A 26,651-nucleotide genomic window follows, 5' to 3' on the forward strand; every position below is an offset into this window, starting at 1 on the left:
GAGTGAGTGTGTGTGTTAGTGTGTGTGAGTGTGTTAGTGTGTGTGAGTGTGTGAGTGAGTGTGAGTGTGTGAGTGAGTGAGTGTGTGTTAGTGTGTGTGAGTGTGTTAGTGTGTGTGAGTGTGTGAGTGAGTGTGAGTGTGTGAGTGAGTGTGAGGGTGAGTGAGTGAGTGTGTGTGTTAGTGTGTGTGAGTGTGTGAGTGAGTGAGTGTGTGAGTGTTAGTGTGTGTGTGTGTGAGTGAGTGAGTGAGTGTGTGAGTGTTAGTGTGTGTGAGTGTGTGAGTGAGTGTGTGAGTGTGTGAGTGTTAGTGTGTGAGTGTGTGAGTGAGTGAGTGAGTGTGTGAGTGTTAGTGTGTGTGAGTGTGTGAGTGAGTGAGTGAGTGTGTGAGTGTTAGTGTGTGTGAGTGTGTGAGTGAGTGAGTGAGTGTGTGAGTGTTAGTGTGTGTGAGTGAGTGAGTTAGTGTGTGAGTGTTAGTGTGTGTGAGTGTGTGAGTGAGTGAGTGAGTGTGTGAGTGTTAGTGTGTGTGAGTGTGTGAGTGAGTGAGTGAGTGTGTGAGTGTTAGTGTGTGAGTGTGTGTGTGAGTGTTAGTGTGTGTGAGTGTGAGTGTGTGAGTGAGTGAGTGTGTGTGTTAGTGTGTGTGAGTGTGTGAGTGAGTGTGAGTGTTAGTGTGTGTGAGCTTCAGATGCGTGTGGAGAGTCTGCTGCCGGTGTGTTCGCCGGGAGTATGGCGTCTCCGAGCAGCGTGTATGAGAGCCTGACTCGCAGGCACGGGGTGAAGGTGGTGTGCAGGGTGAGTGTGGAGGAGCTGCCTGGCTGCAGGGAACGCAGTGGGCCACTCCAACATCGTCTCTGCCTCCCCTATGAACAGCACTGTTGTGCTGTTTATGAAAACGGTGGACCTCGCTAATAATCTGGTTCAGAGCGGTGTCGTTATTAATGGTCAGCTGACTCTGGTCTTGCCCCTTAGCACCCCCTCTAAAAAGATTATCCTGTCTAACGTGCCCCCCTTCGATAAGGACGAGCTTATAGCTCGTGAACTGTCCCGGTATGGGAAACTTGTTTCTCCCATTCGGAAGATCCCCCTCGGCTGTAAGAGCGTCTTGATTAAGCACCTGGTGTCCTTCAGGAGGCTTGTGTTCATGGTTCTGAAGGAAGGTGAGGATTTGGACTTAGTTCTGAAGTTCAATGTAGATGGTTTTGAATATGCTGTTTATGTTTCTTCTGAAACAGCTATGAAGTGTTTCTGGTGTGGGCAAGCGGGACATCTTGTTCGTGCTTGTCCTGTAAAGGCGGACGGGAACGCTGATGCTCCTGTGAGGGCTGAGCCGGAGCGGCCGGGGCCTGTTGCTGCTGGGCCTGCGGTAGTCGTTCCCCCTGCGGGCTCACTGGCTAACCTGGAGCCTGAGGGGGGTGAACCGAGTGTGTCGGAGTCCGCGGCTGAGGAAACCTCGGGGGCTGAACGGGCCCTGGAGGGGTCTCCCTCATCTGCTCCTGCTGTGCTGGAACCGGCTGTGGAGGAACCGGGCAGTATGGAGGGGGGCACTGCTATCTCTGAGGGGCAGACCGCTGAGGTGAGTGGCTGTAGTGAAGCTGTCTCTGCTGAAGTGGTGGTGCTGGAAGCTGTGGCTGATGTAGACATGGTGGATGAGCCTGTTTTTAAAGTTCCCGCTAAAAGGAAGAAGCGAGGGAGGGGGAGGGGGAATAAGCAGGCAAAAAAGGAGCTTAGTGGTGCTGAGGCCGACACTGATAGTGAGGGTTCTCTGTCTGACTCTGGCTGGTCAGCGTGCTCTCAGGAGGAGAGGCTACCTGTACGCTACACTGCTGAAGAGATAAAAAAAATTCCTCAGTGTGACTAAAGGGTACAGAGGTGTGCAGGTAGAGAAGCACTTTACGGACCCCCAGCAGTTCATACACGATGTTAAGCACTTCAGGAGGGAGGGGTCTTTTACTGCACTGGAAATGTTTAGACTAAAAAAGATGCTGACTAAACTACATAAAGCGGGTCCTGATGAGGATGTTGAGTGTGTTTGGTCCCTGTTTCGGACCGGCCCTCGCATCACAGTTTTATGCCCTTTTATTATTTTAATGAGTGACATTAAGATCGCTACTCTGAATATAAATGGGGCGAGAGACGACGGGAAGAGGGCGATGTTTTATGAGCTGGCGAAACAGAAGCGCGCTGATGTGTTCTTTCTCCAGGAGACACACAGTGATGGTGATAACGCTGTAGATTGGGCTAAAGAGTGGGAAGGGCTGGTCATTTTAAGTCATAACTCCACTGTTAGTGGTGGAGTTGGTGTTTTATTTTTGAATAATTTTATTCCTCACTCGTACACAGTTGATGAGATTTTACCTGGGAGGCTGCTGAAAGTACAAGCCTGTTATGAGAATGAACCCTTTGTTTTTATCTGTGTCTCTGCTCCCACTGTAGCAGTGGAGAGGATGGTCTTCTTAGACAGGCTGAGTTCTCTTATCTCCAACTGTGATTTTACTGACTTTTTAGTCCTGGGTGGGGATTTTAACTGTGCAGCAGATAACCTGGATAGGAACCACCTAGAACCACACACTGCTTCCCGTCGGCGTCTCTGTGAACTCCTAGAGGCTCATGACCTGTGTGACATATGGAGAACTTTACATGGTAACCAAAGACAGTACACATGGACGCACTGTAGGGATAATGCCCTCTCATTGGCCAGACTTGATCGGTTTTACAGTTTTAGACATCATTTGTCTGTTTTTACGCAGTGTTTTATTTCTCCTGTTGGTTTCTCTGATCATTGTATGGTTCAGTGTTTGAAAACGTAACATTAAGCCTCAGAGTGCATACTGGCATTTTAATACTGCACTTTTAGATGACGTTAATTTTAAGAAGTCTTTTACTTTTTTTTGGGATGTTTTTAAGTCACAGAAAACATCTTTTAATTCATTACAACAGTGGTGGGACATAGCAAAGGTACAAATTAAAGTGTTTTGCCAACAGTTCACTTTCAATGTCACTAGGGACATAATCAGATCTCTAAAAGCGCTGGAGATTGAAATAGTGGCGCTCCATTGTTTGGGGGAGGCCACAGGAGATCAAGAGCATATTAAAGCTCTTAAAAGAAAAAAAGCTGCGTTAGCTGACCTGCTGGGCATTACAGCTGTTTTAGTGGGGGAATGGACTGGTGGGGAACCTACACTGCCTGGATTGTCATGGAGGACGGGTGGGTTTAAGTATCTTGGAGTGTATTTGGGGGACAGTGATTGTGCAAAGCAAAACTGGGAGGGCACCATTGAGAAAGTGAAGGGACGTCTGGGCAGATGGACTTGGCTAGTGCCTCAGCTGTCTTATAGGGGATGGGTTCTCATTGTCACTAACCTTGTTGCTTCCTTTTTATGGCACAAATTGGCTTGTGTAGATCCCCCACCAAATCTTCTTGCTGACCTACAGGCACTGCTAGTGGACTTTTTTTGGGACAGATTGCACTGGTTACCACAGGCCGTCCTCTATCTACCCAAAGAAGAAGCAGGACAAGGGCTGGTTCACTTAGCCAGCAGGACTGCTGCCTTTCGCCTCCAGTTCATTCAGAGACTTCTGAGTGGCCCTAAGGACTTGGTATGGAGAGAAGTGGCATGCAGGATTTTCCATACTGTTGGGAGTATGGGGCTGGACAGAGCTCTATTTTTTATGAGCTCTAAGGTGCTGGACATCGCTGACTTGCCTATGTTTTATCGTGGACTTTTTAGAATTTGTAAAGAGTTTTGGTAACACTTTCTATGAATCAGGTATCCATAATGCCTTATAAATGCATTCATAAAGCTCTATAAAGCATTCATATTGCTTTATAATGCTCAACATAAGCCTTTATAACTGTACATAAACATTAATAATCACACACATAAAATGTTATAACACCACAGTATAAGGCTTCATAGCACAAAGTGACATAAAGCATTATAACACACATTTTTCCTTTTCTTAACACTGTTGTGAGACCAGTATCATAAAGCTTAATAACAAATTTTCTATTGATTGACATGATGCTTTATAAAGATCCATAGTGATAAAAGCATGCGTCCACTCTAACCTATGTATTCTCTAATGTTCCTCATTATCTTCAAAATGAAAATGATTTTGTGAGCGCACATAACATCTAATAAAAACTTACAAGCTCTTCTTACAGACTTTAGGTAAAGTGATGATATTGGTCAGCTCTATTAAGCAATCCATGTTAACATAAGCACATACCAACTTATAAAGCACTATAAGTGCTCTTTACAGACTTTAAGTAAAGTGAGATTCCCCAAATAAGAAGGTCAAAACAGAATACCAGAATCACCAGTTTGTACTTGAACAAGGACTCATTTATTGACAAAATAAACTTTTACATCGAAAAGGTATAATCCTATTATTGCAAAAATATGTCTGTATAAAGTATGCAAGTTAACAAAGTATAAACAGACTAAAACATGTTTTATATTTCACACAAACATTACACAAACAGGACTATTTTTGTTTTTATCAGTAAACTAATATGAGTTAGAAAAATGCAGAGTGTTAATCTGTACTATTTCATTACTTATTCTGTTGAAGGTATGTTTTATATAAAACATCTTGACAAACTTCAAAGCCTTTTCGAATGTAAAAAAATGATGCTCTGAAAATTCTGGGACAACCTGCCTTAAAACAAGTGTTTTCAAAAACATTTTTAAACACACTGCCAAACTACATGGCAATATCAATATTTCTGAATAGACTATTTCTCTACATTTGCATTTTATGAGCCAATAACTACACAGATATCAGATGCTAAGAGCCATAAAATTCAGAACGCTTGTCAGAACTATTTCATTTACAATGGCTTCTGTACAGTTTTCTAATGTCATGGAGCAGTCGTCCGAGTATACCCCATTTGTGCTTTTTTGCAAGCCAGTGTTCCCACTCTATAACCTTCAGGTATTCTTTCAGACGTTTTGTGTTTCGATTTGCACGGTGTCGCCACACATCAACCTTGAATTTCTGCCAAGCCCTCTCCAGGTGCTGGGTGTGGGCCTTTGTGCATGGATGCACAAAATGTCTCTTGTGGCAAACAGTATGGTGGTCATAGCCAAGATCTGAAAGACCTCTATATGCCCGCCACTCATCAGTTATGATACTGGTGCCTCTTCTCACATATCGTCTCACAATAGGTAGCAGTTGTTCACTTGACCTGCCAGAGACAATTTTCAGTATGGGCTTCCGGGTGGTAGCACTCACTTCCAGAATTCCTAGTACCCACTTTTTACTCAGTCGCCAGGCAGAGCCTACACGTCCACGGTTGTACTGTAAAAAAATTAAGAAAACCTTTAAACTATGCACTGTTAAACATGTTGTGCATTACATATCACAATATTTTAACAAAGGATAAATATACGTTCAGTTACCAATGTATTTATCGCAATTGCGTTGTACTTACACTGATTTTATGAGGAAAACCTATTATTTACAAGCACTTTGTAGGTTTATAATTACTGACTGTTCCTGAGTGGTGGCTGATAAACTACAGCAACAGATGGACTACAGTCTGTAACTGTGGACCTTCAAATTGCATCTATATGGTAAGCAGAACTAATAAAATGGATAATGGACATAGCTACTCAGTAAAGGCTAATAAACTGGCAACTGTGTATGTACCTTAGTGAAAACATTGGGTTAAGCAGAGCATGCAGAGAGTGTAGGCAGCAACACCTAATAAACTGTAAATTCTGTTTATTTTCTATTCTCTGTTAACCTTTTGATATAGATGCTATATTATATCATATATTCCTGTTGGCAGACATTTATGATGTATATTGTCAATCATAACCATTATTTATTTATTTTTTATTTTATGTACTCTTTTTTTCAAATAAATAGAAATTGTGCACTAAAAGTGGTCCAAGTGTGTTTTCTGTAGAGGATGTGTTAACTTATTTTCAACAGGAAAATCAGCAAAACGTAATTTGACCAGGACTGTTCAAACATTTGCATATGGCTGCACAAGCATAGATAATTAAAGCTATGAACCTTTCTTTTGTGTGAGAATTTACTCTCATCTATCATCACAAAGTGGTGTGGTCCCCCAACTCGCATTCCTCCACGCTGACGAAGTTTTGTCATCCCTGAGATGCATACCTTGAGCACAGACAAGTCACCATGGTAAGTTTTTATTATTATTATTATTATTAATTCATTCTATTCTCCCTGGTAAAACATTTGAAGTGAGGTTAAAAACTAGCTAGGAAGATGAAAATGCTCTTACTTTTCTCAGTGCTGATGTCATCTTGGTCAGAGTTCTGCTGCTGCCTGCAATTCCATCCTCAAGAAGATCAATCTGTCTCAGTCTCAGTCCCTGAGAAAATCTAAAGTTTTCATAGTGTTATTTGTCATTTTTTTCTTGCTGTTGTTCACCAGTATTAACAGTCAAAAACCTTCATGGTGCCATTCAATTTACAGAATATATTTTCTATATTTGAGACAAAAGAGACACGATTGTTTACCTGTAGATGAACTCGAGGTGCTGTCGAAGAGATAAACGGGAGCGAAAAAACATAGAGCCCTTCCGGACTGAAGCTGTGACATCTTGATGGTGATGTGCATTCCTCGTGCAACACCTAGCAAAATAATTGTTTGGACAGGCAACACAACGTTGGCAGCTTGGGTGCAGTAGTTTACATTGATTGCATCTAGACTGGATTCTCAAAGAAAATTCAACAAATATTTTCTACTGTTAAATTTCAAAATAACAATCAAAATCTCACCATTGATATCCGTCTCCCTGGAACCGTTTGTGTAATTTAATTTTTTTGCTGCATGAGCTGCATTTCATTGCTCTGTGCAGAATCTGTTTTTTCTGCATCCATCGCACAAGTTTGCGTCTATTTCGAAGGTTATCCTGTTCCCTTAATAATTTGAGAATTTTTCTTTGGATTAACGTCATGTTCCAAAACCTCTCCGTCCAAATTTCTGCTTCGGTTCTGTCCGGAACTCGCTTTTTCCCGCGTTTGAGTCAAAGGACGAGCTGTAGTCAGGTGATGCAGCACAGAGCTGTATCACGTCATTTCAGGCCCGGAGAGTAAAGCAGAAGTTTTCAAACTGCTGCTAAAAAGAGGCGAGTGAGGATTACGGCGGTGTTTTGACATTTTAAGGCACCGTGAAGATTTACTTTTAGCTATATTCAGCTAAAATCTTAACTGTGACTAAGTCAGCAGAAGCAGCTGTAAGTGGCTCGCTTGTTCATTATGCCAGTGTGGTACCAGCCAACTAGCGGCACGGACTGATTTGCTTTAGCTAGCTAACCTACCTAATTTAGCTCATTTTTACCCAGATGTAAGAGTGTAAAAGTTACTGGTCTAGTCTAGTGTTTTCTTGGTTGGAGTTAAAATGGACTGTCAATAGAGTTAGAAGACCGATTGAGCTAATATTATCGAGCTCCAGAACGCGGTGCTCCCGAGCTAGGAGGATTAGCGATAGGTACTTTAGCCAGCTAGGTAGGTTAGGTCATATTAACAGAATAGATGGCTAGCTAAATAAATTTAGCAGGCCATAAAAACGGCCTATCAGAAGATCAATCAAAATGTAAAGTGTAACTTAAGTTCAAACTGCTGGTTTGCTTTAGTTGCTACTAATGGAAGAGTTCATTGTTATTTTGTGATTTAATTCTCCTAGATGGACACTCGTGGGCGGAAGTCGAAGAAAGCTGAGGCAAAGTCATGTACTTCTAACGTGACTCCAAGCGAAAGTTCTGTTCTGCCACCTCAGCAGTGTAAAGCAGGTAATGTTGGCTTTATAAATCCATCCATCATCTAAACCGCTTATCCTTCTGGGTCGCGGTGGGGTGCTGGAGCCTATCCCAGCTGTCATTGGGCGGAAGGCAGGATACACCCTGGACAGGTCGCCAGTCCATCACAGGGCAGACAGACAGACAGACATAGACATTCACACACACACTCACCTCACTCACACCTATTTAGCGTGTCCAATCAGCCTGACTGCATGTTTTTGGACTGTGGGAGGAAACCCACGCAGACACGGGGAGAACATGCAAACTCCACACAGAAATGACCCTGGTCGCCCGGCCGGGAATCGAACCCAGGCCATTCTTGCTGTGAGGCGACAGCGCTACCCACTGCGCCACCGTGCCGCCGGCTTTATAAATGACGTGTTAAAAACAATAAATCTCAATATTATTTTTATGGAGTAGTACAATGTCTAGTTCTGTATGTTTGTAGTATTCAGTGTTTTTTTAATCCTGTCTGGTGATCCACAGCACTGCACAGTTTCAGCTAACTTACTCCTCAAAGGCACCTAATGCAACCCATGAATTAAACTTAACTAAGTTTAAGATGAATTTGCCTTAACTAAAAAGGTAACCTGGCTGAGGAATTTCAATTCAGTAAAATCAAATTTTAAATGCAGTCAGCTTGCTTACTTTTTTAAGTTAAAACATTTTTGTATTGCAGAGAATAGTTGAAATCGTGCAGGACAGGGGGTCTTTTGGTCATTTGGGCTGTTTATACGTAGGTGTTGTGATAAAAACGTAGTTAAAACTAAACCAAAGGAAATTTAAATGTCGATTTTATTTAGATTTCCTTTTTCGGTTGAAATGAAATGTAATCAGGCTGCACCAGTATTTTAGAGTGAGATTTCACCTAATCAGGGATTCTTTCTAAAGTGTCGCATGTGGTGATTTAAGTTGATCAGATCACAGCTCTCAGTAATTAAAGCAATAAGAGTATATGTCTCATAGAAAAATAAGAAGCTTAACCTACCCACAAATTAACAGAATGAAAGAAATCTGTACATACATTTGTTGGATTGTGCTGGCTTTCGTGTTTTTCTGTGATGCACACAAAAGCTATATCTAAGCTTCCCCTAGTGGAGAATCTTTATCCTGCTATATATGATGATTGTGCTTGTGCCACAAGACCCATTGAAATGTGTACTCAGCTGGATTCACGCTTGTTCTTTTTTCCTCACTGTGAAATGATCTGCCTTTTTAGTTAAACTATGTTTAAAACGCAAACTAAGTTAGATTAACAAATCCTTGATTATCCTCTTTGTGCAAGCCACTCTTAAATCCACTGGATTACTTTTTACAAATAATTAAGTACAATTTGACAAAATCAAAATATGTACATAAATATATAAATAATATTGTCAAACAATTAACAGATTGCTAAATGGCTAAAAATTAATTACTGTCGGTCACCTATTTCAGTATCACCAACTGCCTTGCAAGATTTACAAGTTGCGAAGATGCTTCTTGAGGCCGAAAGGGAGAAAATTAAAAGTCTTCAGGAAACAATAAAACATCTACAAGCAGACAAGGAATTCCTAAAGGATCAGCTTTCTCGAATGACAGGTAGATGAAAGGGTTAGCTAAACAGCTGTACACTTGATCATATACATAAACTTTTAATTTGACCAAAATCAGTGTCTGTAATCATGATATGCCTATAGCTGAATAAACTAACCACTTGGATGACTAAATGAATATATTTTCTGTTTTCTGTTTTATTGTAGCCTCATCTTCAAGCCTTTCAAGGTCCTCAAGCATTTCAGGATCATCTACAGGTGCTCCAAAAGGAAAAGGTAACTAGCTAACCCACTCCCTCTCCTTTTTGCCTACATGCTCTTGTGTAGGGTATGCTGTGCAAACATAACTTGATTGACATTGATTAAAACTAAATTCTTTGCATAAAACTGTCCCATTGTGATAGTTACATTTAGGAGCACTGAGATTATTTAAAACTAGAGTTTTAAAGACCTCATTGGTCTGTTGCATACTGAAAAAAGTTTTCAGTAACTGTACATCACATTCATACTGATAATGAACACATTTGTGTGCTTGAAGCACAGTTGGTATCTGTAATATAACAGCTTGTAACTATACATTGTGATTCATACTCATAATTGTAAATTTGTGTTTCTGTGTTGCTGTTTGTTGAATCAGGTCAGCTTTGCTATATTTAGGAAGATTAACTTTTCCTTTCATTACTGTATTTAATGCACTGAACAATCACATCAAAATGGCAGCAAACTTTGTTACTTTTTTTTCATAAATACACCTGCCTGAGCTAAAGATGTAAAAGCACTTTGATGAAAAATCACAAGAAGTTACCATTGATGCACACTGCTGCACATCAGGGGTGAAGAGTTCTAACAAGAACTCATAAAATGCTTGTATGAATACTGAATGAAAATAATTCAAATGTGGTTATTTATATTAATTTTATGCAACTATATATACTTAACTATGCAGTAATTACTTAATCTTATAAGATTATTAAAGTGATAGCATTATACCCAGTTGCGAATTGTTGCTTTATAAAATCTGTAAAGGAACACACAAACAAAAAAATGTAGTAAATACAGGCTGCTAACAGCTCCCTGACACTGTCTGATGGGTTTTGATGTGTTAGATTGATGAGATAATGAACAGAGATGCTCATTAGGTTTGATTTTGATTTGGGGGGTTATGCAATTTGATTTGCAGCGCCTGTTCACAGCGAACGGCCCACGGTGTTTCTGCTCCCACGTCAAGCTGCGGTGTTAGGGACCATCACAAAATTACAGGAAGAAATGATCAGCGTTTCAACAGCCTCTCATTAATATCTCTACATCTAATCCATATTTCTGTTAAACTCTCTTGCCATTTGACCTCATCCCACATGAATGTTTCTGTGTGCGTTTAATTTGAGGTTGTTGAAACGTTGATGCTGATAATTGCTTCTAATCTAATCATTAGAAAGTGCAGTTTAGTGAAGATTGTGGTTGTAGTTTGTTGTCTTCCTTCATTTCACCACCAAACTGCAGCTGCACTGATGAATCTGTGGGCTGTTTGCTGTGAAGAGGAGCTACAGTGACCTCATAACCCCCCCAAATCAAAATCAGACCTGATGAGCATCTCTGTCCATCATCTCATAAATCTAACACATCAGAACCTGTCAGACAGTTTCAGGGAGCTGTTAGTTACTTCTGCATAGGACAAATAACACGACCTGTATTGATTTTGTGCCCAAATCAAAAACCAAACGATTAAAAGACTGCATTCAGTTAAAATATGACCACGATTAAAAGAAAATGAGAGAATGGATTAGAAAATCATGATCACGAATTTAAAATAACATACCCACAAAGTAAAGAAAGCATGCGCACGATTAAAAGAAAATGAGAGAACGATTTAAGAAATCGTGACCTCAAATAAGAGAAAATGTGCGTACAAACTGCAAAACGTTCACTCAAATTTATTTTTTTTTACCTCCGTACCCTTCGGGGCTCCATAGACTGGCAGTGATAAAGGTTTCATCAGCAATTGCTTGTTTTACCCTGGGAGAGTGGGTCTCTCTTGGAAGTTCTATAAAAATTTTAAGTTTTGTAAAAACAGGATTCCTACCTGTAATTACAGATACTGTATCAAAAGCTGATGGATTGTGGTGTATGGTTACAATTTGTAATATGACAGATACAAGCTGCTTCATGGAAACACAAGTTTATTGATGCCATTATTGAACACTTGGCAATTTGTTGAATTGTAGCATTAACATGACCCTATTGGAATGTTAAACTTGATTTATTCTACACAGGAAAGAAGGCTATTGGAACAGAGGAAGAGTCAAGTGGAGAGATAGCGGGTAAGATGAAAACTATCACTCACTCAGTTATACATGCAGAATATAATACAGATAACAATAAATATTGTTCTTTTTCTGTGTTTTAAATCTTGAGACTGGAACAGTAAACAAGATGGCATGTATAGTAAAGTAGTAGATTTAGTGTCATAGTCAAAAAAACTGAAGTATACTATAATATTATTAAACTATTAGTGTGTTCCATTCTGAAGGCAGCTGCCTAACTAGTCACTGCCTTCAAAAGCACCTCTCTCTTTGGGCAGCATTTTAACCGAAAAGGAACCTTAGCAGGCATCGTATTCGGGACCCATCTCTACAGACCCGTCATACGTCATAACTTCCACTGCGCTGTACACATTTTATCTGTTTACTCTCAGTCATTCACCTCTGACTGTAAAGGTGCATCACCTCAGTGTAAAAGGACAGCTGGCTCTTGTTTCTGTAGCAGCTGTTTTCCTTGCATTGACACTGTGGTGGAAATTTGTGTTTGAAGAACAGGCTGACTTTAAGGAGTCGTATCTGATATGATATACTCGACTCGGCACCCCAGATAGATACAGATAATCATGACTGTAAGTTTGTGAATCATTTCGATTCATTCACTGTCTTAATTGACCTAAATGAACTTGCTTTATGTCTAACATAATTTTGTACAACATGCATCCAAAAAATATTGCATTTTATTTTATGCATTTTCATCTGATTCATGAGCTCCTAGTCTGAAATTTAGCCTTCAACATTCACTTAACGCTGATTTGACTGTGATGAGCATCGCAATACAAGACAAGCAGAGCTGGCAAAGATACGTATTTGTGATATTTATTTTTAAAAACATTTAATTTCTGAAATTCTATTGTTCAGGGAGAATGTCAGTCTACTGTGCTGCTTCCACCATGTTTTCCCCCACCATAGGCTCGGCAAGTGAGCTGCCTTCAGTCGTTCAGCACAGTTTTCTCCCCATAACTGCTTCTCTTCCTCAGCTCCTCAGCCAGCACCTCTCCACTGCTGTAACATTAGTTTACAGAGGACAGAAGAAACGTCTGAGTACAGAATCAAACCAATGATTTATTTACAAATAAAAGGTGCTACAAAAACAGTGAACAGCCAATATTTTACTTTGGAATCTCTCGCGTTTTAAAGAGCTGGCACATTTACAGAGTTAGCTAACTAACATTAGCTTCACCTAACGAGTTAGCTACAAACTGTCAGGTCGCGTTAGACAAGCGAACTCCCAAAATTTTTACCACAGGAACAATTTCTAGATATCTACAAACGCAAACATGTTAAATAATTTACACAAATACAATAATCAATCAAAACAGTAAAGACAGAAGTCATGAAATAACTTACATTTGTCGACTCCTCAGTCTTCAGAAACGGCCGCTTTGTTCGCCATGTTTATCAAACTGAAGCGATGGAACTCTCAGCTGGTGAGCAGGTGAACAGTATTATGGAATTGCCCTCGCTGAGAAGGATACATGTGATGCTACCTTTAGATTTGGTCAAATTAGGGCACCTTAGAAGGCAGCTGCCTACTGCTGCCTTCCGAATGGGACAGCCTTTGCCTCGGGAGCGCGCAGATGCTGCCTTAGAATGCTGCCTACTTAGACAGCTGCCTCCTGATTGGAACGCACCATATTTTTCATTCAAATTCAAGTTTCAGTCTGACTTAAGGTGAATTTGGAATAACATAATTAAGGCAACAAGTAAATCCAGTGGTCTTGTCTTGCCAAGTTCTGTCTTCAGAATCTTCAACCATTGATGACTCGGATGATGAGGAGATGAAGCCTCCTTCAAAGGGCAAGAAAGCAAGATCTACAAAGCAAGATGATCTGGGGCGCACTCGAAGTAATAACTGTTATTGATTATGATGTTATTTTGCAATGGTTCTTTGGTGTGTCTGTGTTCAGATATTAAATTTGTTTTACATTACTTCTTTTCTACAGCAAAAACGGTTCGTGGAGTAATACTGCGTTACAAGCGTGCTCTACAAGCCTTTAACCAAGGTGGGTCAATGAAGAGGGCTTTCCAGAAAGTGGGAGTGGACCGCAATACCATCTCCAGGACCTCACCAATTGCTGAGCTTGCCCTAGCAGCACCTGGTGTCTTTCAGGCTCTCCCCCCATGGAATTCTCAAGTCGAGAAATTGTCCACATTTGTGGACAGGTGTCGAGAGGCCACAAATGATGAAATCAAGGAAAAAATCATACAGATGAAAGCATGTGGAGAACTGTTACCTATGACTCACTGAGGTGTAGTTCAGTAGTAAAAATGTTGTTCAGTTCAGAAGAAATTTGTTCTTTTTGAGGGAGCAGATTTTCCAGATTTTCTTAAATTTTTGAAACTTGTTTTGTCAAGTTAATTTTCTTTAAAAAATAGCAGACTTAAAGAAATGTTGGCCAATCAGTCTAATGCTCATTAGGCTATTGAATAAAGTATTTGTATATCTAATTTTTTTTTTTTTTTTTCAATTTCTATGTTTGTAGAGATTTTACATTTTGGATACAGTACATGGCATTGAGATTGTTAAAGTTTCTTTTGTTTTGAATGACAGAGCTTTTGTTATATAAAGGAAAAGTCTGTAACGATTGGTTTAGAATTTAACATCAAAGAATCTGTTTTACTGGAAAACCAAAGTATGATTTGTTTGAAATTCTTTCCATACATATACATCATTGCCTTTTCGATGTAAAAGTTTATTTTGTCAATAAATGAGTCCTTGTTCAAGTACAAACTGGTGATTCTGGTATTCTGTTTTGACCTTCTTATTTGGGGAATCTCACTTTACTTAAAGTCTGTAAAGAGCACTTATAGTGCTTTATAAGTTGGTATGTGCTTATGTTAACATGGATTGCTTAATAGAGCTGACCAATATCATCACTTTACCTAAAGTCTGTAAGAAGAGCTTGTAAGTTTTTATTAGATGTTATGTGCGCTCACAAAATCATTTTCATTTTGAAGATAATGAGGAACATTAGAGAATACATAGGTTAGAGTGGACGCATGCTTTTATCACTATGGATCTTTATAAAGCATCATGTCAATCAATAGAAAATTTGTTATTAAGCTTTATGATACTGGTCTCACAACAATGTTAAGAACAGGAAAAATGTGTGTTATAATGCTTTATGTCACTTTGTGCTATGAAGCCTTATACTGTGGTGTTATAACAATGTATGTGTGTGATTATGAGTGTTTACGTACAGTTACAAAGGCTTATGTTAAGCATTATAAAGCATTATGAATGCTTTATAGAGCTTTATGAATGCATTTATAAGGCATTATGGATACCTGATTCATAGAAAGTGTTACCCGAGTTTTTTTTAGCATGTCTGGACTAAGCAGCACCTCTTTACCCTGGCTTCTGGAGGAACCTGTTCTTTATGGGTCTCACCTGGACATATCAAGCAAAACGTCCCCCGCACTGGTCAGGGTTCTGGTTTCCTCCAACATCTTTACCCTCCATCAGCTGGTGGAAGTTGCAGGACCTGGTCTGGACTGTGTGGAGGACCTGGCGGTGCGCTTGGGAGTAAGGTCCAAACTTTCTGTCTCTTTCTCTCTCTCTCCCCTTCTCTCTCTCTCTGCTGCATGCTCGGAGTGGGCGGAGCGTTTGCGAGTGTGTGTGAGGGAGAGTGTGCCTTTTCTTTTTCCTAGTGTTTGTGAAGAAGGCATGTTTAGTGAATGAACTGGTGGAAGGTGGAATCTGGGTGTTGGTGACTTTTGTGCCGATGTCTCCATTATTTACACCGGCAACAAAGGTCACCGTCTCCAATATTCCTCCTTTCATCTCAAATGAACTGATTACCAAGGAGCTGAATCGCTCTGGAAAGTTAGCAAGTGAGATTTAGTCAATTCCACTGGGCAGTAAGAACGCGACACTGAAGCATGTCCTGTCCTTCAGGAGGCAGGTGTTTATGTTCCTAAATAGTGCGGATAAAACACTCGAGGCCGCGTTCCGTGTGTCTCATGGTGACGGTTCATGTACGGTGGATGCCAGCATGGACGATCTGAAATGCTTTAAGTGTGGGAGCGTTAAGCATAAACGGTTTGAGTGTCCGTTAAAAGAGCGGAGGAACACGCAGGAGAACCAGGCCTCCACTGCAGTGGAAACGAGTGGGGCCCCGGAGGGGGGTACTAAGAATAACGCTCCTGAAGAGCCAGGTGAGGGTTCACCCAATTAAGAAGAGAAACTGGTGATGAAACAGATTGTGGGTTTCAAAATGGTGCTCAAGTGAGTGGAGAGGCTAGTATTCAGGTGTGGGGTAAAGTGGGTGCTATGGTGACTGGTGAGGCTAGTGGTCAGGTGAGCAGCGAGGATGGTGCTCAGGTGAGCAGTGATGTTGGGGCTAAGGTGACTGGTGAGACTGGTGTTCAAGTGTGGGATGAGGCTGGTGCTCAGGTGCAGGCTGGACTGAAGGTAGGGGGGAGCAGTGCTGAAGAGCAGGAATCTGAGTTAGTGAGTGATGCTCAGTCAGGTTTACCTGTGTCTCAGGAGGAGGGTATGGAGGAGGACAGGATGTCTGAGGTGTCTGATGTGGGAGGAAGTCAATACAGCAGTGAGATATTATACTCTGTTAATCAGATTAACTCTTTCTTAGATGAAACCAAAGGTAAGTCTGTTGATATAAGAGACTTTTTCCCGGACTTTCCCGGATTTGTCTGTTCGGCATTGAAGGTACAGATGAGTGTTTGTTATGACATTCTCCCAAAGCAGAAGCGGTTTCGTTTAAAAAAGCATATAACCGCAATCAGAGAGGCAAAATGTATAAAGATGGGCGTTTTCTGCTTTACTGCTTGCTCTCACTTTTCCCTGTCTATATGGGGTTTTTAAGGGTAGGCTCCTTAAATGTTAATGGGTTCAGGGACAGACATAAACAGGTCCTCTTTTCTGAACTTGTTGGTCTAAAAAAGTTAAGTGTGTGTTTTGAGAGAAAGTATAGGTCTTTTCACATTTGCTTTCTTCTATGCTCTAACCCATGTTGTCTTTTTGTTGTGTCAGCTGTATTTGTCTTACAGTTGTGTGCCTTTTGGTGTTTTATCTGTATTGTTCCCCCTGAAGTGAGAACAACCTCACCTTACCCCTGGGGTCTTCCCTGACCCCGGACCCCCTTCCCCTTCTTCCCCAACCTTTTGATTGTCACCTACTTCCCCTCCCTCTTTGCTTCCTCCCCCGACCCCCAGTATCTCTACATAAACCATGTCAGACCATGTATTCAGCAGACTGGACTCCAGACTGGACTGCAGACTGGACTAGACTAGACTGGTGACCAGACCAGACTGGTGACACACTGATGCCCAAGCTGTGCCCGTGCATGATTGTCTGCATGCACGTGAATAAGACTAGACTTCTGATCCTGCTGATTGACTGCTGATCGACCACGCTGTACCCATACTCTGTATGTGGAAATAAACTCCAGTCAATGCTGAAGCTCCAGTCTCCTGACTCTTGGTGCTGAATTTCTAACAGTTTCTTACAAGAAACACACAGTGATGACAATACAGCTTCTGAATGGGGTTTATGCTGGGAAGGGGAGTTTTTTCTGAGTCACGGTTCAAACGTTAGTGCCGTTGTTGGTATCCTTTTCTCTCGATGATCTTTGGTTAATGTACTGTCTGTTAATGACGTTGTAACGGGATGCTTACTAATGTTAAAAGCAAAGGTCTATGACCATGTCTTTGTTTTTATAAATGTGTATGCCCCAAACAGAGGGCCAGATAGAAGTAAGCTGTTTATTAGACTGGACCAGTTGTTGCAGACACTCCCCCCAGAGGACACTGTGGTGACATTTTGTATGAGAAGGCAAAGGGAGCTTTGGTCAGATCCAGGTTCCTGTCTGTGAAGGATATGGACACTCCCACGGCTTTCTTTTTTAACTTGGAAAAGTCTTCCACCCACAATAAGACATTGCTGTCAGTTCGTAAAGATGATGGTACAGTCATAACAGACCCAGTTGAAACTGTTTTAACTGTCAACAGTGTTCCCAGGCCCTGCTTGAAGATCTGCCTCAGCTGGATGAACAACACAAGCAGGAAATAGACAGTCCATTGACTTTTGATGAAGTCACCAAGGCTGTTTCTCAGCTCACTTCCGGGCGAGCACCTGGTGTGGATGGTTTGCCAGTCGACTTCTGTAAGGCGTTCTGGGGGATCATCGGGAGGGACTTGTTTGAAGTTCTGTTGGCTAGCTTTAATGCTGGTGTACTTCCGAAAAGCTGTCAGCGTGCTGTTCTATCTCTCATACCGAAGAAGGGAGATCTTTGTCTCCTGAAGAATTGGAGACCAGTGTCACTTCTATGCTCGGATTATAAGATTCTGTCACGCTCTATCGCAAATAGACTGAAAAGAGTTCTGGGAATGCTTCTAAATGAAGCTCAGTCCTACTGTGTACCAGAAAGATCTATTTATGATAATCTGTTTTTAATAAGAGATTTATTTCATTATGGTAAAATGTTTGAATTGGAGTTTTTGTTTGGTTTTGTATCCCTTGATCAAGAAAAAGCTTTTGATCATTTGGATGATAACTATCTTTTCGATACTCTGAAAGCTTTTGGGTTTGGGAATGTTTTTAAGTCTTGGGTCAGGTTGTTGTACACAGGTGCCTCTTGTCTATTTAAGGTCAGAGGGGATTTGAGTGTCCCTGTTCTAGTGGGCAGGCGGATTAGGCAGGACTGCCCACTGTCTGGACAGCTGTACTCAATTGCAGTCAAACCTTTACTCTGGTTATTTGGTTAAAGACTGGCAGGTCTACAGTTTGATAACAGTCTAATTAAGGTCTCTGCGTATGCAGATGACATTACTGTGATAATACTGTGAGAAAAATGTTTTAAATATTTATAATTTAGCTACCTCAGCAAAACTAAATTGGGGGAATACAGAGACTCTTTGGTGTGGTTTCTAGCAGTAGAAACTTTTCTTTACCTCCACTTCCAGGTGGAGTAGGACAGGGCAAAAGTTTTTAGGGGTATGGTTGGGCACTGATGAAGTAAAGGCTAGGAACTGGGAAGGGGTAGTGGAGAAAGTCCATGCCAGGTTGTCTAAATGGTCTCGGATTCTACCCCGGCTATCCTATAGGGGTTGAGTTCTGGTCGCAAACAACCTCATTGCATCTGCTTTGTGGTATAAGCTTACTGTTCTTAATCCACTAGGACAACTGATTTACAACATCCAGAAGGAGCTGCAGTCCTGTATCTTCCTGTGCAGGAGGGAGGACAGGGACTAATAGACATTCGTTCCAGAGTGGCTGTTCTACGTTCGCAGGTGGTGCAGCGGTTGCTGTATCATGGCCGTCACAGCTGGATGGATGTTGCCTGTACTCTCCTGAGGGCTGCTGGTAGACGGGGCCTGGACAGACACCTGTTCTCTCTTTCTTTGAGAGCAGTGGATTTAAGTGGACTGACTGCTTTTTACTCAGCTGCTGTGGAGGCATGGCAGCTCTTCTTGTTCTCTAGGGAAAGTGGTGCTGCACCATCTGTGTGGATTTTTGAAGAGCCACTGTTAACCCAGCGTTTCCATCGCTGAGCCAGGTTTCAGGGGCTCTGAGAGTGGACCTACAGGAAAATGGCATCTCCAAAGTCCGCCACTTATGGAGAGGTATGGACTGGGTGTCAGCGGAACAGCCTGTGGAAGTCTGACCTGTCTTCTTCTGTGTGTGATTACCTGGACATGACCCCTGTAGACCAGTGCCAGAGTGAAGAGTCTGTTTTTCCTGAACTAGTGATAGATTTGAGCAATCCAGAGATGCAAAACTGGCAGGAGGGTCAGAGGATGCTCTTGTCTTTGGGAACCCTGACTCTTGGTCTCTTTAGTACTCTCACCAAGAGGACTTTGTATCTTGCATGTGAACTTTCACAGCTTGTGAGACGTGCGAGAGTCTAAATGGACAGAGGTTGTTCAGGCTGGCTCTTCCCCGAAATGTAGCTGGCGGTCCCTGTACAAAAGACCCATCGAGAAGAGGCTGGGAGACCTCCAGTGGAGGATTGTACATGGGATTTTAGCCACAAACAAAAATGCGGCACTTATTGATCCATTAGTGGGAGATGGTTGTCCTTTCTGTGAGATGTCAGAGACAGTGTCTCATGTTTTTCTTCACTGTGCACGCTTAGGTCCAATTATGGGTTTAATTAAGGACTGGAGCTTGAAGTTTTTAGGCTCTTTTGATCAGAGTTTATTTATTTATGGTCCAAAGTACACAGTTTCAAAAAGTTACAAGGTGGTACTTTTACATTTTTTGTATGGTGCAGCTAAGTAAGCTATCTGGTGTACTAGGAAGAACAGCACAAAGAGCTGTGGGGGGTACTGACCCAGTTCTGATGGTCAGGGGATTGGCCATGAAACGACTCCTTGTTGAATTTACCTATTACACCCTTGCTGACAATGTGGACTATTTTGTTGCTGTATGGGGGGGGGTTGCTTTGTGGGCCTGATGAACCCGGTGGGTTTGTGTTAAATGTGTGAACTGACCTCTCTGTAACTTGGCTCAGATGTTTTTTGTTTTATTTGCCTTTTCTTTCTTTGTATCTGTCTATCTTTGTATCAGCCCCCGGTACAGCCCCCCCAGTACAGCCCCCCCCAGTTCATCCTCCTGGTACAGCTGCCTAGTTCATCCCCCTAGTACAGCCCCCCCCCAGTTCATCCCCTTCGGTACAGCCGCCCGGTACAGCCCCCAGTTCATCCCCCCAGCACAGCTGCCCAGTTCAGCCCCCTGGTGTAAGCAGTGCAGCCCTATTTGTCAGGGTACATGTTCAGACAGTGGATCTGAGTGAACAAAGTCGTCCACTCAGCATCTCAGTGAATCTACAGAGAACTCCAGCTTCTGGACGCTGAGTGACGAGAACTTCATCATGAACACGTGAGGAGAACTAGAGAGACGAGAATCAGGACACAGTGAGACACTCAGAGAGAGACTCTGAGCTGGAGCAGCGAAACGTGATGCTCCTTACATTCGAGCAGATTCACCAAAACTGTGTTCAGCTTCATTAGAGCTTTGATCTCACGGCAGCAAATCAAACACAACTCAATATAGAAGATAAAAATCTGCAGGTTTTACAGAAACAACCCTGCAAAACTGTCATCTTAGGAAAACTGTCTTAAATCTAGCAGATAAATCCAATATTCCTCATTTTGAGACTGTTTATTATAACAGTATTTTACTTGGTTCTAGATATTTGTGATATTTGGTTCTAGTGATTTTAGTGAGTCAGATTATCTCCCTATTCTGCCTGATTGTTTTGTAAGAAACGTGCTTGAAACAGGAAACATTATCAATCAGTACAGTGAGATTATCTGACTCAACAAAATCACTTAAAACCTGTAAAGAATGTAGAGAAATAAGTTCAATAATCCTTTAATGAGCTTCTTACAGTCTCAACATCAGAAATCCACATGATCTAATATTTCAGATCATTTCACTTGATGCAATATTATTTTCATAGTGAAGCAGCTGCAGAGACTTTATTTTGTAAAGCTATTATGCGTGTGAGGAACCTAACGTGCTTTATGTTCTATCAACGGTCAGAACTTGAGCAGAACTTCACTGGCCTGTTTACACTCAGATTACAACGAATCTCTGTAATCTCTCGCATTATTGAGCTCTAATTGTTTTTGACCAAAAAGTCCAGAATATCCACACGGAAAAAAATAAATTGTAAAAAAAACGGTAAGATGTCTGGCAGCAAAAGTTGCCAAAAGTTCCCATAATTTTACAGTAAAATACTGTACAGTGGATTAAAATTACAGCTTTTCCCTGTAAATATTCTGTGTAATTTTACAACCAAAGTTTAGTAGAATTACAAATTTTCATCATTAAAAACATCTCTAGAATGTATTAAAACCACAGAAATACTGCACAAATACACTCAAAGTCTGCAATTTGAGGGTTGCTATTTTTTAAATAACTGTGTAATTAGATTGTTTCTTAGAATTATTTAATCAGTTTACAACATGCACCTGTCAAAGTACAGATTTTTAAAGTAAAATAAACATTATTTAAATTAGCGATCACTTTACTGTCTTTTCAATCCTATTAAACATTTTTCAGCAGACATAATCTGTCAATAAATGTTCTTATCCTACAAATTTACAGTGGATAACAGTTAATTGTTGGTTAATCTGCCTACCAACTATTATAATGTACTGTTTATCCACAAGATACTGCTGTTACAGCACTGGATTCTACTGTTTATATACACAAATACAATGCAAAATTATATGTAATTACCCCAATATTAAAGTCAAGGGTTAACATTTTTATTTTATCATTCAGTACATTCACAGAAATTTGCCATTATTAAAAAATTATATACCATAATTTTGTGGTCATTTTGTTATATTCCAGTTTTTATACAGGAGTCAATATACTCAATTACATGAACATTCTGCACAATTACCTTTTACTTCAGCAGATAAAAGAATGGTGTACTTTAATTTTACATAAATACACAACAGTCAATACACTATTGCTCTTTTAAAAGAATGTAAAACCTTTGGCCAGAACAATAAAACCTCAACAATAATACATACTTTCAATCTTTTTATTTTGATAGTTGAACTTTAACAATCATGACATCACCCAGCAACCTAGCATTCAAAATAAACACCACATGGGGGCAAAAAGATAACTACTGTGAATCTTTCTACAGTTTTAAAGAATTATAATAATGTGTGTCTAAAACATAAACAATAATGTGAATTAGAGCACTAATTACCTCCTGTATCATTCTTGATTCATCTGTAGTTTGGACTGTAACATCATGCACTTACTGAAACATTCAGATTGGAACTGCATGAGAAAAAAGTTTCTTAATTTCATTTACACTAAAATCAAAACCAGCAACCTGAAGGACAAAGCAACCACACTACACTCAGGACTCAGCTACGCTGAATATGCCTCTAGAATGAGGGCTTTTAATTGGCTAATACAAAGCACAAGTGTCAATAACAGAACCTAGTACTGCAACAGTTATTACTGTCCTTAAAATGGGTCCACACACAGCTGTTAAGATGGAAAGTGTGCTGACAATACAAACCCCGAAAAAATTGGGACATTTTGTAAAACGCTATACAAACAAGAATCTGTGACTTTTATTTAACACACAAAAGTACAAAGAAATTATTTTTAATGTTTTGGCTGATGAACTTAATTGTATTTGTGAACATAAACACATTTTGAATTTGATGCCTGAAACACACTCAAAAAAGCTGAGAGGGGTAAAACAAGAGTGAAAAGTTTATAGAATATTCAAGTTACTCCATTTTGAAATTCCACAACAAGCTGGTGATCTGGTAACGTGTGATTGTATCAGTTCAAAAAGAACTTTGCTCACCACAAGACTGCAAAGATTTAGGTCTCTCATGATTTACTGTAGATAATAATTTAAAAAGATTCAGGGAATCTGGAGAAATCTCAGTCCATGTAGAGCAGGGCTGGAAACCACTGCTGAATGTGTGTGATCTTCAAGCCCTCAGACGGCACTGCACGAGAAGGGAGGGAGTACTTCAGGAGTACTGTGGAAAACCGTTGTGACTTAACAGTCGCTACATCAAGAAATGCAGAATTAAAACTCTACTGTAAAGGAGAAAGCTGTACATCAATTCTAGGCAGAAACAGTGGTGAGTTCTCTGGGCCTGAGCTCATCTCAGACGGTCTGAAAGACAGTGGAAATGTGTGCTGTGGTCAGATGAGTCCACTTTTCAGCTTGTTTTGGGGAAAAATGGATGTTGAATTGTCCATTCAAAAGATGAAAGGGACCACCCAGACTTTTGTCAGTGAAAGGTGCAAATGGCAACATCTGTCATGGTAGGGGTCATCAGTGCCCATGGCAGGGGTGACCTACATATGTGTGAAGGTACCACTGAGGCATTTATTGGGATTTTAATGAGACATATGCATCAAGACAACGTCTATTCCCTGAAAGTCCATGGTTATTTCACCAAGACAGTGCCAGGCCTCATTCTGCATGTGCTCCAACAGCATGACTATATAGACACAGAGTGTGTGAGCCTTACAGGCCTGCCTGCAGTCCAGATTGGTCTCCTATTGAACATGCATGGCACATCATGAAGAGCAGAATCAGACAACAACCACCACAGATTGTTGAGCCGGAACTCAATGAGTTCTAAGCATGAATGGGCAAAAACTTTAATTATATGCAATGCTCACATCAAATATCCCATAGAATGACATGTCACTGTTCATCATCACTGTGCACTTTTGTTTTCTTCATTCTCAGTCCACTCACCCTTAACCGTCTCTACATAACTGTTTAAAGATGAACTCTGAGAAAGATGACAGTCATCTGAGGAGGCGTCCGTAAGGAAGACAGTTCCATAACTCCAGGCTTTGGGCACTGTGTGATCTCTCAATGATCTTGTTAGCTACCATTAAAGCAGTGACCACTGCCTCCCCTGTGAAAAAAGAAAATCAAACATTTCTCTGTTTTAGCCTGTAACCTGACGCATCCTGTGCACTTTTAAATCCTTTTAGCATCCATACCACTGTAACCTGCAAAAAAACTGAAATCATGATCACGGTTGTTGTTGTTATCATCAGTAATTATAGTATTAATATCTGAATTAGCTGATCAACTGGAAGTTACTGGCCTTTGATGACTGATTTGCCACTTTTCTCTGCTCTATGTCATTGTAACTCAAGCCTTTAAGACTTTGTTGTCTGATGATTTCTAAAAAAAAAATATCTTGAATCACAGTATGTGCAAGCTGTAGTGAGAGCTGAACGATATTAGGAAAATATCTAATTGCATTTTTTCTGACCAATATTGCAATATCTATTTAAATGCAGTTATCTTCTGTAAATTAATATAAATTGTATATTTTTTTGGGCCAAGACAACCAGAACATCCACTTTTTCTGGCTTGAGGTGCTGGAACACTGAGTGAGCAAGACTACTATTTAGTGATTATCACATACACAGCACATGCATTGATCAAACTCATCTACAGGAAGTTCACAAGCTCTGTATGATTTGTTGAAATTTCCTCATTTAAACCTTGTTAATATATATTTTCTATAATAAATACTGCAGCTCTTGTGATTTAAATATAAAAGCGATTAATCTTTCAGGCCAAGCTGTAGGACAAACAGCAACATTCCAGCCTTCATACTGCATCATTACTTCATTTTCTAAATGTTATGTGAACATAACTAAAAAACATACCTTGGTCATGTCCCTTTGCTTGTAGGAATCTTTTGAAGACGTGGGAACACAGCAAAATGTGTCCCTGATGCAGCGCTGAACAGAGGTTTTCTGACAGGGGCAGAAGTGACCAAAAAAACAAAAACAAAAAAAAAAACAGAAAAAGCACAAGAAACAAAACGAGAGTTAAAATTGTAATTACTGTTTAAGTAAAGTTCCCAAACATTTTCACTGGGTTTTCATTACTACCCTAATCGGGCTGATAACAATTATCACATGCAGCTCTTTGTACTTCTATCAAGAGCTACATCTTTCACCTTTATTGTTGCTGCCAGGTCAGCACATTAAATAAGTTCAGTAATACATCAGTGACCACTACAAAGTAACATTTGATATTGTTTGCCTAAACTGAATTTAACAGATGCACCATCACATTAAATTTCTAAGACTAATGTACCTAAACATTTTAAAGGGATTATAAACAATACTATGCAAAATTCTCAATTATATGTATTATATTCAAATCTATTGATCTGGGCAGTAAATGCTATTATTTAAAACATTAAATACAAACAAATAAAGAATATTTTTTTTAACCTAAATACCATCCAATGCATAGGCTGGATCTCACATGGCTCCCTACTCCCTACATAATGCACAATATAGGCCTTAACATATAGCTCCTCCACTCAAGAAGGCAGGTATCTGAGATTCAGCACTAGCTTATCTAATCAATCCTCCATTAAATTAAATCAGCAGTGCTGGAATTTAACAAATCCATTCTGAACTGCAGTGAGAGATCAGGATTCAGAACTGAGTTCCTCTGTTTTCTTCTAACCAGCATATTAATACCAGCAAAAACACTTTTATTGCCAAGATGAATTGTTTTAAGCAATGTTCTAGACTGCCTGTGACTTTTGCACAGCACTTTATTTAAGGTGCTTTACTGCAGACATTATTTCACTGAACACTGAACATTATAACTTTATTATAACTCCTGAAGGACGTCAGTAAACTTTCAGGTTTCTCCTTTGTTTCTGTTTGCATTTACTAGCTAGCTAACAGTTACTGCATCTCTCTCTCTCTGACTCTCTCTCTCTCTGTCTCTCTCTCTCTTTCTCACTCTCTCTCTCCCTCTCTCTCTCTCTCTCTGATTCTCTCTCTCCCTCTCTCTCTGACTCTCTCTTTCTCACTCTCTCTCTCTCTGTCTCTCTCTCCCTCTCTGACTCTTTCTCTCTCTCTCTCTCTCTCTCTCTCTCTCTCTCTGACTCTCTCTCTCTCTCTCTGTGTGTACTCTACTATACCTGCCCCTGTGTCCTCAACTTATTCAAGCTATTCAGTCACTCATACGGCGATTCCTCAGCCGCGGTTCATTGTGAAAGGAGCCCAAAATACCAAAAACCCGCGACTTTCAAAACTTCACTCACGGCTTCATTTTCAAACGAGCCCAATTTGGCGGGAAGTCCGCGGACCTCTCTGTCTGCGCTCTCTGTCCGGGTTTACATCTAATCAAACGCTCCTACGGCGAGTCGCTTATCCGCTCATAAAGCCGCTCAGTTTCTGTCTGTAGTCAGTCGTTTTGGCCGCTACTGTCGTTTTCAAAAGAGCCCAGTTTGGTGGCGAAGCAGCGACCCTGGCGACTCTGGGGTCAACACGTCAGCTGCGGTGCTGTTTTAAAAACGTTAAATCCGGACACTCCGGCCAACTCAGCTGACCCCCCTGTTAGCTTTCACTAAATCAACTACACTAAATGCAGAGTCAGCCGTTTTCACTGCAGCGAAGCGGCAGGTCTGAAAAATAAAACCAAGTCGCCTCGGAGCTGAACATGAAGACACGGTGTGAACGGAGACTCCGGTTCAGCCGGGCTGGTTT

General features: G+C 40.7%; 1 protein-coding gene across 1 annotated transcript in view; it reads left to right on the top strand.

Moving 5' to 3' along the window:
- Positions 1-14,957: 14,957 nt before the first annotated feature.
- The window catches only part of hmcn2 (hemicentin 2), a 116,319-nt gene continuing 104,625 nt past the window's right edge, over positions 14,958-26,651 (top strand). The window contains exons 1-8 of the mRNA XM_036579685.1: positions 14,958-15,163; positions 15,531-15,790; positions 15,862-16,163; positions 17,606-17,805; positions 19,116-19,219; positions 19,305-19,385; positions 19,481-19,607; positions 20,166-20,362. Coding sequence (XP_036435578.1) covers positions 14,958-15,163; positions 15,531-15,790; positions 15,862-16,163; positions 17,606-17,805; positions 19,116-19,219; positions 19,305-19,385; positions 19,481-19,607; positions 20,166-20,362 — 1,477 coding nt within the window. The remainder of the gene's footprint in view (positions 15,164-15,530; positions 15,791-15,861; positions 16,164-17,605; positions 17,806-19,115; positions 19,220-19,304; positions 19,386-19,480; positions 19,608-20,165; positions 20,363-26,651) is intronic.

Source organism: Colossoma macropomum, unplaced genomic scaffold (assembly GCF_904425465.1).
Source record: "Colossoma macropomum unplaced genomic scaffold, Colossoma_macropomum, whole genome shotgun sequence".
NCBI lineage: Eukaryota > Metazoa > Chordata > Actinopteri > Characiformes > Serrasalmidae > Colossoma > Colossoma macropomum.